Here is an 18,773-nt window from a genome sequence, read left to right as displayed (position 1 = left end):
AGAGACAGAGAGAAAGAGAGAGAGAGAGAATGGTTATCTACAGCATTTCACAGCAAAGTCTAACTGGACTAAGCAAGTACAACTAATTCTACAAAGACCACAAGCCATCTGACAGAAGGCCACCACTCCACCACTCCTACAAAGGATGACTTTCTTCTACAGTGATCCAGAGTGACTCTCACATTTCATCTAACTTCAGAAGAGTGTTTAAAATGTCTTTTTTTAAAATACTTTTTAAAGACTTATTTATTATTTTATCTAAGTACACGGTAGCTGTCTTCAGACATACCAGAAGAGGGTGTGTCAGATCTCATTACAGTGGCTGTGAGCCACCATGTGGTTGCTGGGATTTGAACTCAGGACCTTCAGAAGAACAGTCAGTGCTCTTAACCACTGAGCCATCTCTCCAGCCCTAAAATGTCTTTATAGGGACTAGAGAGAGATCCAATGCCCTCTTCTGACCCCTGCAGGTACTGTACACACATGGTGCATAGACTCTTACGCAGGCAAAACACCCATACATATAGAACAAAAAGGGGAGTGTTGTCTTTATAAGAATCCAGAGAAACACACTACATAATTATTTGTTAGCCACAGAAATAACCATGGGACTTTGGGAGACAATGGCTGCTTTCAGTAGAGAGCTGGCAAAGAAAAATGTTAATTTTTTTTTTACCAACTTAATATTTTGGGGATTAAACATCCATTTAATGTAGCATCTTATATTTAGCAGTTGTGCTTCCCATGAGATGAAAAGTCACCAACTTGGAAAAGGGCTTCACTGGCAAACAGCTTTGGTAAGACCGAAACACCTATCAATGGGAGAGGGGAGTGTCCCGCACCCCCAGCATTCAGTGACCCATCAGGGCTGACGTGAGAGGCGAGGCATGCCTGTGTCCTCTGCAGCCCTCAGTCTGTCGTTCATCTGCAATGTGCGCTTCAGACAGAAACAATGCACGCGCAGGCCTTCACCAGGTATGTATTTAAAGTGGGAAGAAGCAGAGGCGGGTTTTATCCTGGAAGCTTCACTGCTTCTGGACTGGCGCGTCACAGTATGGCACGTTTTCCGTAAGGAGATCCTTCCTGGGGACCAGTTCTAAAAGGAACAGAGAGATGAGCGCTTAAGACAATTAGAACTGCAGTCACTACTTACCTTAAACTAGACCTGGGGGCCAGCACATCCATCTCCCCAGCATGCTAACCATGAGCTGTGTGATTTGGGAAGCATGGAGAGAACTCTTCTAGAGACATTTTATCTCAATTGATGTCTGAGGTGAAATCTTTGACTCTAAATGGAAACATTTAATAAGATCCTCATTTGTGTTACAAAAAGCATATACAACCAAGTTCTTTATCATTTCATTAAACATGACTAAAAAAACAACTGAACAGAATTAAGTTAAAAACACATTAATGGCTATCTGTCAGTTGCTAATTAAAAATGTCACCTATGAATGAATTTTGAGACAGGATCTCATATACCTCTGGCTAGCCTTGAACTTCCTGGGTAGCTGAGGCTAACCTTGAACTCTTGATCCTCTAGCCTCCACCTCCCAAAGATGGGATTATAGGTGTATCAAACAATGCCTAGCTACTTGGAAACTTTTATAGAAAGCAAGACATCACTCTCATAATTCAGACATTCCACATTTATAGAATGGTTCCCCTCCCCTCCCATGACTTTTCTTCTCCTTCCCTCCCTTCCCTCTTGTTTTAGTGCTGGGGACCGAACCCAGGGCCTCACACACTGTGAGGAGTACAGTATATACTCTACCACTGAGCTACACCCTGTCCCCTAGAACAATGGTTCCCCACTGAAGGCATCTTCAGATACACCACTTAGAGAATGCTTCCAAAAAATTTACTGGACAAGAGCCAAAGATGCTAACTGTGGTATGAAAGCCAGTCTGGGGAAGAGAGGAGTCATCACGGCAGAGTGACAGCAGTGTCCCCAACTGCTGACTCCTAGGCAAGACAGCTTGAGAGAGTCAAGATAAAATTCTTAAAATATAAGATGTGGGGGCCTCGAAGTGCTTACTACACTAAGTTCAGATCCCCTAGGAAGATGAGCCTTGTCTGGGGACTGTGCTTAACCAAGAAATCCTGCTTCAGTGAAGAAAAGACAGGAGGACAATTCCACTATCAGGTTCAGGGGTACACATGCAGATGTACCCACACACATGGAAAAATGAAAAAGGAAAAAAAAAAGGAAACTGCCCACATCTGCTGGTGTGTGCCTATAATCCCAGGAATAATAGATTATATGCATTGTGAGATCTGCATTCAAGGCTAGCAGCCTGCAGTACATAGCATGACCATGGCTAGTCTGGGCCGTAGTGAATCCCTGTCTCAAAGGCCCTGGGTCTAATACTCAACACTGAAAAACAATTAAAAAGAAAAAACAGTGAGATGCATCACACCCCCCTTTTTCAGCAAGAGCAGGGCCCAGCTAGGCCATCCTCATAGGCTCAGTGTGGTGGCTCACACTTGCAATCTTAACAGTTGGCAGGGGAAGTCAAGAGGATCACCATAACTGTGAATACAGTCTGAGCCACACAATGAGTTCTAAACAAGCCTAGGTAAACCTGCCTCAACCAAAGCAGGGTTGGAGATGTGGCTAGGTAGTGAAGTGCCTGCCTACATGCATAAGGCCCTGTGCTCATTCAGCCCAGGTGGGGTGGTATATACTTCTAGCCCTAGCACTCAGAGTAGAGAAAAGAGAATCAGAAGTCAAGATCATCCTCAGCTACACAGGGAGTTTAAGCCAGCCTGGGCTATATGAAATTCTGTCTCAAACAAGAAAGCAAATACCCCCTAACCACTGCTTCCAGAACCTGCCTACAATCTTTAGATGTAGTTATGAAATATAAGCAACTGTTCCAGACTCAGAAAACTCAGTAGCACCTTGGTCCACAGGGGAAAGGATTTCCTCTTACTAGAAAGGGCCTGGTTAGCTGGATGGTGGCAGAGTGCACTTTTAGTCCCAGAGCTTAGAGGCAGAGGCAGGCAAATCTAGTCTACAGGGTGAGTTCCAGAACAGCCAGGGTTATACAGAGAGATCCTGTCTCAAAAACAATAAACGAACAAAAACAAAGGGCCTTGTTAGGACGAAAGAAAAAAATTTAAACAAGGGTATAACATCAATACCCTAGTTTTGATAATTAAACTGTAGTTAAGAACTGCCCTTTATATTCAAGGAGTGCACGTTCAGGGGACTGGGCATGATGGCTCATACCTTTATTTCCAATGCTCAGAAGACAGACGAGGGAGGTAGATCTTTTGGAGTTTGAGGCTAGCCTGGTCTACACAGCAAGTTCCAGGACAGCCAGAGCTGTATAGTGAAACCCAGGCAGGTACTGAATGCTTTAATCCCAGCACTTGGGATGCAGGTGGATCTGAGGTCAGCCTGATCTACAAAGTAAGTTTCAGAACAGCCAGGGGTCTCAAAAAAAAAAAAAGTCTCAAAACAACAAAAATACATGCATACTCAAGTATTTTTGAAGATTTCTTTTTATCTATGTCTGTGTTTGTGTATGTGCATGTGTGTGGGTGCCTCAGGAGGCCAGAAGAGGATGTCAGACTCCCCAAAAGCTAAAGTGACAAGTCAGGTGAACCATCCAGTGTGAGTGATGGGAACTGAACTTCAGTCCTCTGCAAGAGCAGCCATCTCTCCAGCCCCACACCCAAGTATTTAAGGAAACTGCAGTCCTATACTCTTAGCACACGAGAAGCTGGGGTGGGAGGGGGGGGCAGGATCAGGAGGAGCCAAGTTCAGCATGTTCTACATGAGACCCTGTCTAAAAAATTAATTAAAAAAATGTCAACAACAAGAACAATAACAAAAAACTCAGTCTAGACGTTAACTGAAACTTGTACTTAATAAAGAAAGGTTGATGAGATGTCTCAGTGGGTAAGGACACTTGTCACCAAGCCTGACAATCTGAATTGGATCCCTGGGACCCACATGGTGGAAGGAAAGCTGTCATCTGAGCTCCATGTGTGTCACACATGTGACAAGGAGCATAAACACCCTACCACGATATAAACAGGCTAATAAAATAATGTGCCCAGGAGAGAAATCTGCCTTATGAAATGAGAAAGCCTCTGCTTATTTCTGACTTGTAATTATTTTTAACTGGTTCTTTGGTGCTTCCATCCAAGTGAGGAACAGTGTTGGTTTTAATTTAGTAACAGTGGTAATAATTTATTTCACTTATCAAACATATATGTCTGTTTTATGCTAGACATTCCATCAAGAAAATGAGATGAAGAAGTCGGGCGGTGGTGGCGCGCGCCTGTAATCCCAGCACTCTGGGAGGCAGAGGCAGGCGGATTTCTGAGTTCGAGGCCAGCCTGGTCTACAGAGTGAGATCCAGGACAGCCAGGGCTATACAGAGAAACCCTGTCTCGAAAAAACCAAATCCAAAAAAAAAAAAACCAAAAGAAATGAGATGAAGAGAAACACGAAAATGTCTTTGGCAAGCCACGCACAGTAGTATGTATACACCTTTGAATCCGGCACTCTGGAGGTAGAGGCAAGCGGATCTCTGTGAGTTCAGGGCCAGTCTGATCTATAGAGCAAAGCCAGACCAACCTGAGAGACATAATAGAGAGCCCTGTCTCCAAAAAAAAGTCTCCTTGGCTTCAAGGGGTTCATGATCTATTCAAAAAGACAAACCACAAGTCACTAACAAAAGGATTCACAAATGTTTTTTATAGTGAAAATACAAGAATCTGAGTTATTTTATTGAAGAATAAATTACCAGCCCTATCAATATTACTTTAGATTATGCCCAGCTTCGAATAACCAGAAATCTACCAAACAGTGGTTTAATAAAATAAGCTACAGTTCAAGGCCAACGTGCTCTACAGAGTGAGTTCCAGGACAGCCAGGGCTACACAGAGAAACCCTGTCTCGAAAAACCAAAAAATAAAAATAAAAACAAAGGGGAGAGAGACTGTTTTCTTCCCCTTTGAAACATGGCGGGTCTGAGCTGGTACAAGTCCTTGGTCCTCTGAGAAGCTCCACTCCTCTCTCCCTGTGTCCACCCCTGGTGAGCAGCAGTCTGCCTTCCTTCTGCTGCCTTGTGTGCACTGCAGGCAGGAAGAACTGAGAGCAGGAGGGGCGCCCCACCCAGCCCAGTCCTTTTCAACGAGACAATGGCTTCAGTGGAAGTAACGGAGTAGGTAGATGCTTATAAAAGGTGCCGGAATGTCCGGGAAATCACATTCTATCTTCCTTGACATCCCCTCTGGACATGAATGAGCATAAACAATTCACAGAACACTCTCATTTACTAAACGTGCCGCCAAAGCCTCACCAGGATTCATACTGAGGCTCTGGTTAATGGGCTGGCCTGCTCTACCCATTGGGTCTACCTGTGGCTCACACCATAAACACTGAGTCCACTTTAGTTAGAAATAAACGATGGGATAAAGAATAAAAACATGGGGCTGAGAATCACAGTAGGGACGGGCCACAGAAAATCCTCATCACAGAGACAGGAAAAGATAATGACTTCTTCCGCTCCCACCCTCCTGCCCCCAGGGTTTCTCTGTATAGCCCTGGCTGTCCTGGAACTCACTCTGTAGACCAGGCTGGCCTCGAACTCAGAAATCCACATGCCTCTGCCTCCCAGAGTGCTGGGATTACAGGCGTGCGCCACCACGGGCCCGGCTGATAATGACTTCTTAACGGAATAAATTCTCAGCCTGCCAATTTGGCACTACCAAATCTAGTCTCAAGAGACTCAAGTCCCCCTCTGATGCACTCTACTACACAGAATCCAGCCCTAGTCTCTGAGCCATCTCCTGGGGAGTTGGAGATCTTGGGGAAGACAGCCTATTTGTGGAGCTTCAGAAGCCTTCGCAGTCCACTTCTGTTTATCACGAGGCCTGGGATGGTTTCAGCAGCAGAGGTGAACTAGACAAGCCTGGGTTTCTTAGCAATACAATCCGCTCAAAACCTATAAACTTCAAGTCTGCTTCCAGTTTTTTCTAGAAACAAGAAGCCACAGGCGAGCATCTTGACCCAATTTTAAGCACTAAAGACAGTCATCTTTTACTAATGGCCTCTAAGATTTCTGGTACTTGTTAGAGGCTCCATTTAATGTTTGTCGAGTTCACATACTTTACTATCAAAGGATGGGAGATGCAACTGTCCTGACCAGAAAGCAGCTCAGAAACAGGAAAACTAACAAAGGAAAGTGATGTGTGGGATGTGAAACTCTCAGAGCACGGACTGCCATTGTTGTGGAGCAGATGTCAGCACAACTGACGCCATGACGGGTGTTCCACGCAGGCCTGGACCCCGGTCAGAGGCAGCGACATCTGATACGATAAACACAAGGACTTCATCCATCCAAGTCCACAGTTCCGGGAAAGTCCCTAAATGAGGTGTGTCAACCCAGGGTGTGGGTGTTTTATTTTGTTTTGTTTTCCTTCAAAGCCCACCCTGAGAAAAGTCAGGGACTGAACACCCAGTGTCGTTGCCTGCAGCTAATAAAGTCTGATTTTCTTGACCCTGTGCCCAAGTGGTCTTCTCTGAAGGCTGCTTCACAACCCTTGCTCACCCAGTGGCCCTCCTAATGTACCCGTTACCCGGAAGTCACGGCAGACTCAGAAGCTGCCAGAGCTGACAGACATGTCCCCCTATCAGAAAAGCACTGGTTTGAGAAGTCCAGACTTCTGCAGCTTCCAAAATGTATTCCTGTCTCCAAGCCTCCAGGCTGTGGGAAAACACTCATCACTATGGCTACAGCCAAAGCAGCTGTCTGTCACGTTACCTTTCAGTCTTCAACACTAATAAGTGGTATGAAGAATCTCCAAAATTGGCTGCTATTGTTTCTACCTTACTATAAAGCTACAGCCTTCCATTATCTTATAAAGACTCCTTTATAGAAAGCTGTTCAAGTTCTGACCACGAAGCTTCAGTTATGAGGAAAGCTCAGTTTGTGAGTCTCTGGGCTTGGACTAGATACTAATCACAGCTGCTAAGTTATAGTGATAGCACCCTGACTAGGCTAGAATGAGAAGAATGTCTGTAAGATTTCACTCCAAGCAGCCAGCTCCAAAACAAAGAGACCAATCTTAAAACTCATCTTAAACAATCAGGCGAGGCTTGCGGATCTGCTAGAAGTTGCCCAGGAAACTGATGGGTTTTCTGGAAGTGATTTCAAGAAACAGGAGATACTAGGCCCTGCCTGTTATCACAACACACCTTTAATTCCAACACTCTGGAGATAGAGGCAGGCAGATTCTTGGAATTTGAGGCCAGTCTGGTCTATGTAGCAAGTTCTAGAACAGCTAGGACTACACAGAGAGACCCTACCTCAAAAATAAATAAAAACAAAACAAAAGGAAAGTGAGATGCTGCCTTCCTGAAGAGGGAGAGAGGGAGGATATGCTAATTCTACACCAGGAGAAACTCATGAAGATCAAATCAAAATCCAGCGTGTGTACAGAGTGTCTGTGCGGCAGCTGCACAGGTAAAGGAGGCAGGAGGTTTTAATTCATGGTTTTTTTTTAGAGTAAAAGTTAAGATTCTTTACATGGGGGCTGCAGAGATGGCTCAGTGGTTAAGAAAACTGGCTGCTCTTATAGAGGTCCTGAGTTCAAATCCAACAACCACATGGTGGCTCACAACAATCTATAATAGGATCTGATGCCCTCTTCTGGTGTGTCTGAAGACAGCTACAAGTGTTCCAAAAGCTACCTTTTGGAACAAAGCATGGAAGAATCCATCCATGACCTTGCTTGATATTTAAGTCTTCTACGACAGGATCCAAAAATACCCACCATAAAAGAAAAATGGAGCAACTGGACTATATTAAAATATGGAACTCCTCAAAGGGAAAAGCCACAGGAGAAGGTTCTTAGAGTACACATACCCAACCAAAGGTTTGTATTTAGAACACACAAGAATTCCTATAAGTCAATAAAAAAAGGGCAAAATTCCTCTATACAAGTGGACAGAAGACTTTAATAGGTACTTTGTAAAGGGACTGTTCTGATCTGCATTAACTGAAAGTGCTCATGTTTTCTTAGTTAGCAGACAATTGCTAACTAAGGGGCCTGTGAAATAGCTCAGTCGGTAAGGGTGTACGTTACCGAGCCTGGCACCCCAAATTCAATCTCTCAAACCTACGTGTTAAAATCTATCCTTTGACCTCTTCCTGTATGTCTGTCTGTCTGTCTCTCTCTCTCTGTCTCTCTCTCTCTCTCTCACATACACATACACACACACATACACACACACACACACACACACACACACACACACACACGTCAAGTTGTAGTCTACAATGAGATTTTGCTAACACTCCAGTAGGAGTCCTGAGACATAACAGATTCTTAAGTACATTTCCATTTTCTATAATTGCAATTCGTCTAAGATAATGAACTATAGAATAAAAAGTAAAAGAAGAACTGGGAGGTGGTGGCACAAGCCTGTAATCCCAGCACTCTGGGAGGCAGAGGCAGGAGGATTTCTGAGTTCGAGGCCAGCCTGGTCTACAAAGTGAGTTCCAGGACAGCAAGGGCTATACAGAGAAACCCTGTCTTGGTGGTGGTGTACCCCTTTAATCCCAGCACTCAGTAGGCAGATCTCTGTGAGTTCAAGGCCACCCTGATCTACAGAGCAAGTTTCACACAGCCAGGGCTACACAAAGAAACCCTGTCTTGAAGAAACAAAACAAAACAACATCCAAATCTAAAAATAAACTTAAAAATAAAAATAAAAAACAGGGACCAACCAAATGGCTCAGTTAGTAAAATTCTCGCCATGCAAGCATGAGCATTCTTCAATCCTTGATCAACGTTAGAGTGTTAATGCCAGTGTGGTGGGTGTGGTCACTCCATTAATCCCAGCACTCAGGGGAGCCAGCCTGATTCAAACAATAAGTTCTAAGACAACGCAGGCTACATAGTGAAACCGTTTCTCAAAAACAAGAAACCTTAAAAAGTAATAATAATAAATAAAATCAAGACAAACAAAGGTACAGTAATTGTTCACTATTTTGAAACATCCAGTCAGGATTCATTTTCCCCCTCTTTACTTACGCAGTGTGTCATGGTCCGTGTGAATTCCTTGAATAACAGATGTTCTGAGCAGTAATTCGACATCAGAACCTAGTTTCATCATCTGTTAAGAAAATCAAACAGAAAAAAAATTAACCAAAAACAACAACAACAATAAAAACCAGTCAGACAGAGTGACCCCTGAGGTTGAGTGCTTTGGGGAAGCTGCACTGGCTCTAAAAAGCAGTTTGGTGACAGGCCCCTTTCTGGTGACAGGCCCCTTTCCAGTGACAGGCCCCTTTCTGGTGACAGGCCCCTTTCTGGTGACACAGCTTTTCACTCTATATGATCGTATCAAGTATTGTAGAAAGCCCAGCAGTTCAGATGCTCTTCATTTTTATTAGTCATCCCATGTTTTGTCCAAAAACAAGTTTAGGACTTTTTTGTTGTATGTTTTTAAATGTGTGGTGGCAAACGCCTTTGGCCCCAGCACTCTGGAGGCAGAGGCAGGCAATCCCTGTGAGTTTGAGTCTGGCCTTGTCTATATAGTATTCTAGGACAGCTAGAGCTACATAGTGAGTGAGACCCTGCCTAAAAAAAAAAAAAACAATACAAACAGAAAAGTATTCTTACCTAATATTTTATTCACTTGTATAAATGCTCTTAAATGAGAAATACTCTCTCATTTGTATTTTCTCCTTTACCAAATCAAATCTTCATACCATAAGTATCCCCACAAATAATTTCATTTTCTTCCTTCTTTTAAAGGCAGTATCTCAATATGTATCCCAGACTGACACTGAATTTGTGACTCTCCAGCTTCACTTCCTGAGTACTAGGAGGACAGGCGCAATCACTCGACATGCAGGATAAAGGCAACGTGTATTCACCAGGTTACGCATGACACAGGAAAATAACTCCTGTATACGTTTTCAGTGACCATGTAGTGAGAGCAGCAGGTGTTCTCGGGCTAGTGTCGCGGGAGCGTCTTAACCTTGAGCAAGTAACCAGAATGCATATTATGTCTGTTTGCACCAGAGCCATGATAGAAAAATGTTAAAATTTATTTTTATTTCACATGCACTGGTGCTCTGTCGGCATCGTATGTCTATATGAGGGTGTCTGATCCCTTAGAACTGGAGTTAGAGACAGCTGTGAGTTGCCATGTCAGTGTTGGGAATTGAATCTGGGAAGAGCAGCCAGGACTTGTAAAGTACTGAGCCATCCCTCCAGCCCCCGAAAAGAATTTTAAAGTCTACTTCTAATGAAAGAGCCGAAAATTCCCCTGAAGTGCTGCATCATGGGAACACTTGCCCCTTATCTTTTGCCACGCGCCTCAAGTGAACAAAGTATGTATGCCCTGGCCTCTCCTATGGTTCAACTCCTCTGGACTTGACCAGGACCACTTCTGCGTTCTCTTCCATGTTGTCTTTACCGGCAGGAGATAACCCTGTGAGGGGAGCCACAGCACACAAGTGCAGGCTGTCCACAGCTGTGGAGCCTCTCACCACAGGGATGGTTTTCCTTCACATAGGCCTCCATTCCCACGGTCCCCTCTTTACCATAAGCATTCAGCCCAGTCATATTGCAATTGAAAGCCATTGCCGCACCTCTTTTATTTTCTCCGAAGATGTCTCGTTCTTATGCTTTTTGAATTCTTCATTTATCTTTACTCTGGCTGCTAGAGAGAAATTGAGAAATACATGTAATTAACACTTATGATTCTTACATGTTATTCAGTGTTACTCATGATGAATCTCTACTTCCCACATAAAACAAAGCATGAGAAATGTGTTACAAGCATGGTGTCACACACCACAACAGCAGTGCTTAGGAAGGCCGGGAGGGGGGTGGATTTCAAGTTTGAGGCCAGCTAGGGCTATGTGATGAGTTCTGTCAAAAAAAAGGAAGAAGGAGAGCCGGGTGGTGGTGGTGCACGTCTTTAATCCCAGCACTCTGAGTTCTAGGCCAGCCTGGGCTACACAGAGAAACCCTGTCTCCAAAAACCAAGAAAAAAAAAAAGTTTAGATTTAGAGAAAAAATTTACCTGGATTTGGATTTATTAGAATTGGGCATTTTTAGTTCTTTTTTTTTTTTTAAAGATTTATGGGGGCTGGAGAGCTGGCTCAGCGGTTAAGAACACTGACTGTTCTTCCAGAGGTCCTGAGTTCAATTCCCAGCAACCACATGGTGGGTCACAACCATCTGTAATGGGATCTGATGCACTCTTCTGTGTCTGAAGACAGATACAATGCATTCATATAAATAAAATAAGTTTAAAAAAAAAGATTTATTTAGGGGCTGGAGAGATGGCTCAGTGGTTAAGAGCACTGACTGTTCTTCCAAAGGTCCTGAGTTCAAATCCCAGCAACCACATGGTGGCTCACAACCATCCGTAGTGAGATCTGACTCCCTCTTCTGGAGTGTCTGAGCTACAGTGTACTTACATATAATAAGTAAATAAAGCTTTTTTAAAAAAAGATTTATTTATTTATTATATGTAAGTAGACTGTAGCTGTCTTCAGTCACTACAGAAGAGGGCATCAGATCTCATTACAGATGGTTGTGAGCCACCATGTGGTTGCTGGGAATTGAACTCAGGACCTTTGGAAGAGCAGTCAGTGCTCTTAGCCACTTTTAAAGTAATGCCTTGCCTTACTAGTTTGAGATAGGGTCTCACTGTAAAGCCCAGGCTGTTCTTGAACTTATGAACCTCAGCTTCAAGAGTGTTGGGGCTGCATGCATGTGCCACCGCATCCTACTAAATGCTCTATGATGATGGTAAGAACCAGCCCAAACAAGTATGTAGCTTACACCTGCACACACATAGTAGATGGATTAGTGCGGATTTGATCCCGAGTACACTGGCTGACACAAGAGTGAATGATAAGATCGAAGTTGTTAGGTGTGGTACCACATGCCTTTGGACTAAGTACTAGCCGGGCAGAGGCAGGAGGTACTCCGTGAGTTTGAGGCTAGCCTGGTCTACATGTTGAGTTCTAGGACAGCCACAAAAATCCCTTTCAGGATCACACATACCACTCACACAACAGTAGCTTAATCTACTCTAACCTAATTGACCTCTCCGTGTTGGGAACATTTAAAGGAACAATCTATATGAAGTCAACAAATGTTGGCTAAAGCAACAAAATAGACCCTGTAGACAGAAAAACAATTGCTGTGGAAGGCTCCTTCAGTGATGGTCTTCCTCGGTGTGTAAAGTACAGGCAAGAGTCTGGTCTTGGTGGAGGCTGGAGCGATGGCTCAGAGGTAGCTCCAGATCCTCACTCTCTCCTGGCTTCCCAGGACACCAAGCACTCAAGTGTGGTGCACGAATGTGCACGTAGGCACAACACCCATGCACATAAAGTAATAAATGCAAACCTCTTTAAAGAGCGTCTGCCTTCTGGGATCGAGCTGCTGAGTGTGATTCTCCCTCAGTTCTACTGTTGGCTAATGACATGCGGGAGATCTTTTTCATATTTTGTCAGTTTTCTCATCTGCAAAGGCTGGAATTATAATTACCTCACAGAACTGAGAACTCTTGGGAATTTGTGTAAAGTACATGAAATGATGTTATTTCTATAACTAAGGGCTGAAGGGCTAGCTCAGCAGTTGAGAACAGGCACTGCTCCTGCAGAGGACCAGAGGGTGGCTCCCAGCCCCTGGACCTGGTGGTTTGTAACTGCCTGATTCCAGCTCCCAGGGGGCCTATGGACACTTGCATGTACACACACAATCAAAAATAATAAAAATCGGGCTGGAGAGATGGCTCATCAGTTAAGACCACTTCCAAAGGTCCCGAATTCCAATCCCAGCAACTGGCTCACAACCATCCGTAATAAGATCTGACAGTTACAATGTACTTACATATGATAAATAAATAAATCTTTAAAAAAATAATAAAAGTCAGTATGTAAAAGAAATGACAAAATCTGATTTCCTGGGAATGCTTTGCCCAGGGCCTTCTTAGGAAGGTTTGGAAATGTGTGGTGGGTGGAAATCAACAAGACTAATACAGAGCCCGAGGTCTAGGGCTGTGACTTCCAGATGATCCTGAAACCACTTCAAACACAGAGATGCTGAGTCAGGATTCATGTCACCGCACTGGATTGTCTCACAGCTGCATTGACTGCTACACTTTTCCCAGGCACAACCAACACAGCGGCACCCGGCTCTACTGCTGAAATATCAGGCTATACCCAGGGAAGTGGGATTAGGGAGAGCCTTAAACCTGACCCGTGCCTTCCTTCTTCACTGATCCTATATGAAAACTTAAGGTTATACATAGTGTTCTTCCATAAGTGTAATGTAAACAGATCTTTATAGAGCATCAGGTAAAGGGCATTCCACAAAGTCAGAATAAAGAGCAGTCAGCTGAGAACGGATGTGCCCCAGGTGTGGTAGTTCAGTAGTTCAAGGTCATCCTCCACAAAAGCAAGTTCAAAGCCAGCCTGGGATAGTTTAAGACCCTGGCTCAGGTTGGCTGCCTAGCTCAGTGGTAGAATGCTTGCCTCACATGTGTACGATCTAAGTTCAGTTCCTAGCTCTGCCTAAATAAATAAATAAGTAAATAAAACAAAAGCAGCATGATCTGCTCTATAGGAGTGAAAGACATATTTACCTTCTAATGCTCTCGTATCATTTTTAAAAACTTGTTGTCTGGTCCTGTGCAGTGTTTTAAAGAGCTGTAAAACCTATCAAGAAAAAGGAGATGGCTCAGTAAATAAAGCACGTGCTCTGTGATCGGGAGCAGCTGGGTTGAGTCCAAATCCCTGAAATCCACATAAAAAGCAAACACAGGAGCACAAATCTGTGACCCTTGTGTCCTGTGGTGAGATGACAGCAAGTAGAGAGACGGGGGAACCCCAGAAACTCAAGGGCCAGCTAGCCTGGCCTAGGCAAACAAGAGTCTCTGCCTCAAACCAAACAAGGGGGAAAGCAAGGGCCAACACACACATACAGACAGAGACAGAGAGGGGAGAGAGAGAAACACATAGACATGCACACACAGATATACATAGATCACACAAAAAGATAAAAATAAAACAGGATTTTACACTTAAGAAAAAAAAATCACTTTTACATAACATTTAGAATGACCATATTTAGAAGAATTAATCAGTATTCATTCCCTATTTGTTTCTGTTGCACGTGGTTTGTGGTGGTGGTGGTGATGGTGGTGGTGGTGGTGGTGGTGGTTGGGTTTGGTTTTTGAGACATCGTTTTTCTGTGTAGCCCTGGCTATCCTGCTTGGGACTCAGAGATCTGCCTGCCTCTGCCCCTGAAGGGCTGAGAGGAAGCTTGAGCCGCCAAAGCCCAGGTTCTATTTGTTTCTGAAAACTACTTTTCAGAATAGGTGGTAAAAGCAAGGGCTTTTCTAGGGTTAATTCTCTTTAAGTTAGAGAACAAAACAGGGTCTGACTGCTAAAAAGAGAAACTGTGTCAAAAAAACCAACCCCAGCCCCCACCCCTTCCCACACACCAAACCCAAACCAACAAAAACAGTGAGGACCTGGGGAGCTGGATCAGTGGTTAGGAGCATTAGGAGCATTTACTGTTCTCCATCAGCTCTGCTCCTGGGATCCCAGCATCCACATCAAGTGATTCTGGCCTCTGCAGGCATCTGCACTTGCACACACATGCCCACATACACATGCACACAGACATATAATTAAAAGGGAGCGGGGTGCAGCAGTTGGAAGTACAACCTAGTGGTAGAGTATGCAGTCTAGCTCAGGTAAGGCCCTGGGCTCCATCTAGCAACTCATTAAGAAACTATTCTGTGAAAGAGTCAAAAAAAAAAAAAAAAAAAAAAAAGAATCTTCTAAGTCATGTAGTGGTTCATATCTGTAAATCCAGTACTGGTGAGGTGGAGGCAGGAGGATCAATTCAGTGTTAGCCTCTGCTAGGTGAGTTCAAGGCCAACCTGGGCTTCGAGAGAACCTGTTTCAACAACTTCCTCAAAACAAAACAAAAGCCTCAAGGATCATCTTGACAAGAACCTACAGTGCAAGGTGGTGGAGAGCTCTGCCCGTCGGCATGGGTTTCTAGCTCTCTCCCTACTCCTTTTCATCTCCTCTTGACTCCTCTACACACAATCAGGAGCGCAGTCTATCCTAAGAGCCTGGGAAGATGTTTCAGATAGCTCAGGGAAGCCTAACTGCAATTTCTGAAATGAAAAATGGAAGGAATGCCAAGACTTCTCAGCATCTTGAGCCCGTGGGAGTCAGGGTGGGACAGGAGGAGGACATACAAGCCTGACATTTTCGTAACACATGAAACTGGAAAGGAAGGGTGGTGAGGAGAGCGGAGAAACTGGAGGGGAGGGAATCAGGATGAACCTAAGACACATACGCATGTCTGAAAGCCAGAGAGATGGCTCAGCGCCTGGGTTCAATTCCCAGCACCCACATGCCAGCTCTCAACTGTCTGGGACTGCAGTTCCAGGGGATCTGACATCCTCACACAGACATGAATGCTGGCAAAATGCCAATGCACACAAAATTAAAAACAATAGGTAGAAATCAACTTTATATTTAGGGCTAGGGTGATGGCTCAGTGATTACAATGCTTGTTTTGTAAGGGTAAGGACCAGAGTTCGGATCCTCAGAACCCAAGGAAACACAGGGCAGATGTGTATTTCCTGACTAGTCATACTCATCTTGGAGAACTGGGTTTAACCAAGACACCCTGCCTCAACAAATGCAGTGAGAGGACAGTAGAGGCAGCCATGCACATGCATGTACACACACATAAGTACATACATGAGAATGGAAAAAATAAGATTTCAGATTTACAGTTTCTCTTTTGGCTGTTTAGCCTGGACTTTGTTAAGATAGTCACAGAAAACTGACAGACTTGGTATGGGGGAATGGGGAACAATAACAACCTAAACATGTGGGGGTGACTTTGGAATTGAGTGACGTGTACAGAGAGGAGTTTTTCTAAAGTGTTTGGCAATAAGAGCCAATTACCCGGCAGAGATTGTTGATAGAAATATGGATTTTTAAAGGCACAATAGACTGTGCTTAGCATGAGGTGGGTCCTGAATTCACTTCTCAGCACTACACAACAAAATATAAATTAAGCAAAAGATAAAGAGACAGGCAGGCAGGCAAGCACACACACACACACACAGAGGAGACTTGGTGTCTAGGTACACACCTGTAGCCCCAGCATTAGGGAGTGGAGAAGGATCACTTGATCCCAAAGTTTAAAACCATAGCAAACCTGTAGTCTGGAACTTTGAGAGGACAGTAATCTGAGCAATTTATAGTACTTCCTGGTGGGTGGGCGTGTCCATTAATATAAAACCAGCACCACTAGTTTAAGACCATTATCCTGATAAAAAGAAAATGGGGGCTGGAGACATGGCTCTGAGGTTAAAGCACTGGCTGCTCTCAGAGAGGACCCAGGTTCTTCCCATCAGCCACGTGGCAGCTGACAACTCCCTGGAACTTCAGTTCCACGGAATCTGACACTCTCTTCTGGCCTCTGTGAGTACCAGGCTTGCACATAGTGGACAGACATACATGCCTTGCAAATAAAATAATTAAAAAATTATTGTAAAAGAAAATGTGATCCTTATTACCACAAAGCTATTAAAACCAGTATTACATTGGAGCTAGTAATATTTTTATTATTTATGCAGTGTTGGGCATGGAAGCCAACGCCTTGAAAATGCTAAGCAAGGGCCCCAACTGAAAGTTAAATACAACCACAGCCCTAAGAAACTTATCTTCATATGGAAAACGTAGCAGGGTGTAGTGGCTCACAGAATGCCAGCACTTAGCATGAAGATCGCTGTGAATTGGAAGCCAGTAAGTCTGAGGCCAGTCTCTCCTGATTCTTAATTAAACCTAAGGTGTCTGCCTACAGGTCGCCGTGATTCTTAAATTTCGAGACAAGATTTGTGTTGCCTGGGCTTGCCATGAATAAGTAGGCTCAGCAATGTGGCCTCTCTCCTTCTAGAGAGTTCTGCATTCCTCTAAGTAAGTTAAATCCTAGTTATAGGTTCGCAAAACATGCTGTTTATTAATTTGAAGCACTTCTTACGATTTTATTAGTTGTTTATAATCTTTTTTAAAATTATTTATTGATTATATGTAAGTACACTGTAGCTGTCTTCAGACACTCCAGAAGAGGGCTTCAGATCTTATTACAGATGGTTGTGAGCCACCATGTGGTTGCTGGGATTTGAACTCAGGATTTTTGGAAGAGCAGGCAGTGCTCTTAAGCACTGAGCCATCTCTCCAGCCCAGTTGTTTATAATCTTAATAAAGACGTCGTCTTTATTAAGGCAAAGGTGGTAGGTTTATGGTCATCAGTCTCCTCTATTCACCACCTTTCACGGTTCAGCCATCCTCCTCATTCACCGTCCCGGGTGGCAGTCACCCTCCTCCGCTCCCCGCCCCTCGGGATCCTCTCCCTCCTGACTCACTGTCCCCCTTCCCCACTACATCCTCATCATTCACTCTTCCTCATGGCTATCACCCTCCTCCATTCGCGGTCCATAGGGTCGTCTCTTCTCACTGCCCTTAAAATCGTCACCCTCTACCTCTCACAGCCCCTGAAGATTGTTACCCTCCTCCACTCTCAGTCCTCGAGCCACCTCCCTCCCTTGCCGGGGTCTTGAGCCTCAGCATCCCTGTCACCTTGGCGGGCTGACCCATGGTTGACTCCGCTGACTCCGCCTCTGAAGCCGTCCCCTCTTGGCAACCAATCAGGGCCGGGACACAGCCGGCGACGCATAGCAACCAATCAGAACGAAGCACATCCTTCCTAGCCCGCCTTCCCCGCAGCAGGAAGTCCAGGCGTTAGCTAAGCATAGCCAAGTATAAAACCGCGAGAAGCCGCGGAGCCAAATTACGGGCAGGAGGACGGAAGTAACCGGGAAGCCATGTTTGTTAGGGGCAGAGTCCCTCCCGCCGCGCCTAGCTTGGCGCGCGCGCGCACACCGCCCTGGCCGGCACCTGCTCGTTTTTTATCTCTTGTTTAAGGGCGCGAGTCGTCTCTTCTGTGTCTGTATTTTAACGTTTCCAGGCTGTGACTGTCTCCTTGGAAACATGCGCAAACAAAAGCTAAGTCCTAACAACTACAGCCCATACTTATCAGAACCCTGACTCCTGAACGTTCTGTTTGTACATTCTCTTAATTATTCCCCCAGAAGGTGCGGCTGAGTTGTCTGCTCAAGTTCACACGCTTGATCCCAGAGACTCCTCACCCTCTGCATATTGCTTATACTTATTACTTATCTTACACCGTTCTTTGGTTTTGCTGAGGTAGGAAATAATTTATTAGAAGCTTCAGAGTAATAACCATGAAATATTTATATACATTTTAACTTAGTACTTGCAGGCATGGATAAACATTTCCGTCTTGCTCCTACTTCATTCACAATCGTTTGCCTTAAACATTCTTGTAACATTTTAGGCTACTTCTAGGTAAAAGTGACTGCTTTTTAAGAATCAAAGATTCTTAATCTTTAAGCTGGATGTGAGGGATATACTTGAAAACGCAGTATTTGGGAACTAAAATCAGGAGCTTCAAGAATTCAAGGTCAAGGCTGCGCCGCTTTAATCCCAGCACTTGGGAGGCAGAGGCAGGTGAATTTCTGAGTTCGAGGCCAGCCTGGTCTACAGAGTGAGTTTGAATTCCAGGACAGCCAGGACTACACAGAGAAACCCTGTCTCAAAAAACCAAATAAATAAATACATAAATAAATAAAAGAATTCAAGAACAGCCCCGGTCTA

General features: G+C 44.4%; 1 protein-coding gene across 4 annotated transcripts; it reads right to left on the bottom strand.

Moving 5' to 3' along the window:
* Positions 1-522: 522 nt before the first annotated feature.
* Positions 523-17,782, bottom strand: Lyrm7 (LYR motif containing 7). Of its 4 annotated transcripts, none has more exons than XM_052197826.1 (6): positions 17,676-17,692; positions 16,186-16,258; positions 13,643-13,715; positions 10,629-10,699; positions 9,061-9,142; positions 523-1,096 (listed from the first exon to the last, which is right to left on the bottom strand). In XM_052197826.1, the coding sequence occupies exons 2-6, from the start codon at positions 16,198-16,200 to the stop codon at positions 1,026-1,028; spliced, it is 312 nt and encodes a 103-aa protein (XP_052053786.1). In that variant the 5' UTR covers positions 16,201-16,258; positions 17,676-17,692; the 3' UTR covers positions 523-1,025. The 4 variants fall into 4 exon arrangements, with proteins under 4 accessions (XP_052053786.1, XP_052053784.1, XP_052053783.1 ...); XM_052197824.1 differs by lacking the exon at positions 17,676-17,692 and adding an exon at positions 17,605-17,661; XM_052197823.1 differs by lacking the exon at positions 16,186-16,258 and having other exon boundaries at positions 17,676-17,782.
* Positions 17,783-18,773: the final 991 nt, after the last annotated feature.

The sequence above is a fragment of the Apodemus sylvaticus genome, chromosome 10, assembly GCF_947179515.1.
Source record: "Apodemus sylvaticus chromosome 10, mApoSyl1.1, whole genome shotgun sequence".
Lineage (NCBI taxonomy): Eukaryota > Metazoa > Chordata > Mammalia > Rodentia > Muridae > Apodemus > Apodemus sylvaticus.
Note: the sequence above shows the minus strand (reverse complement) of the source record. Positions and strands in the feature narration are given on the sequence as shown.

What these genes read in the sequence shown, in the direction of transcription:
- Lyrm7 (XM_052197823.1), bottom strand. An exon ending in CTTCGGAGAAAATAAAAGAG is followed by an intron (nt 9,143 to 10,628) that starts GTGCGGCAATGG and finishes TTTTCTTAACAG; the next exon opens with ATGATGAAACTAGGTTCTGA. An exon ending in CACGGACCATGACACACTGC is followed by an intron (nt 1,097 to 9,060) that starts GTAAGTAAAGAG and finishes TGTTCCTTTTAG; the next exon opens with AACTGGTCCCCAGGAAGGAT.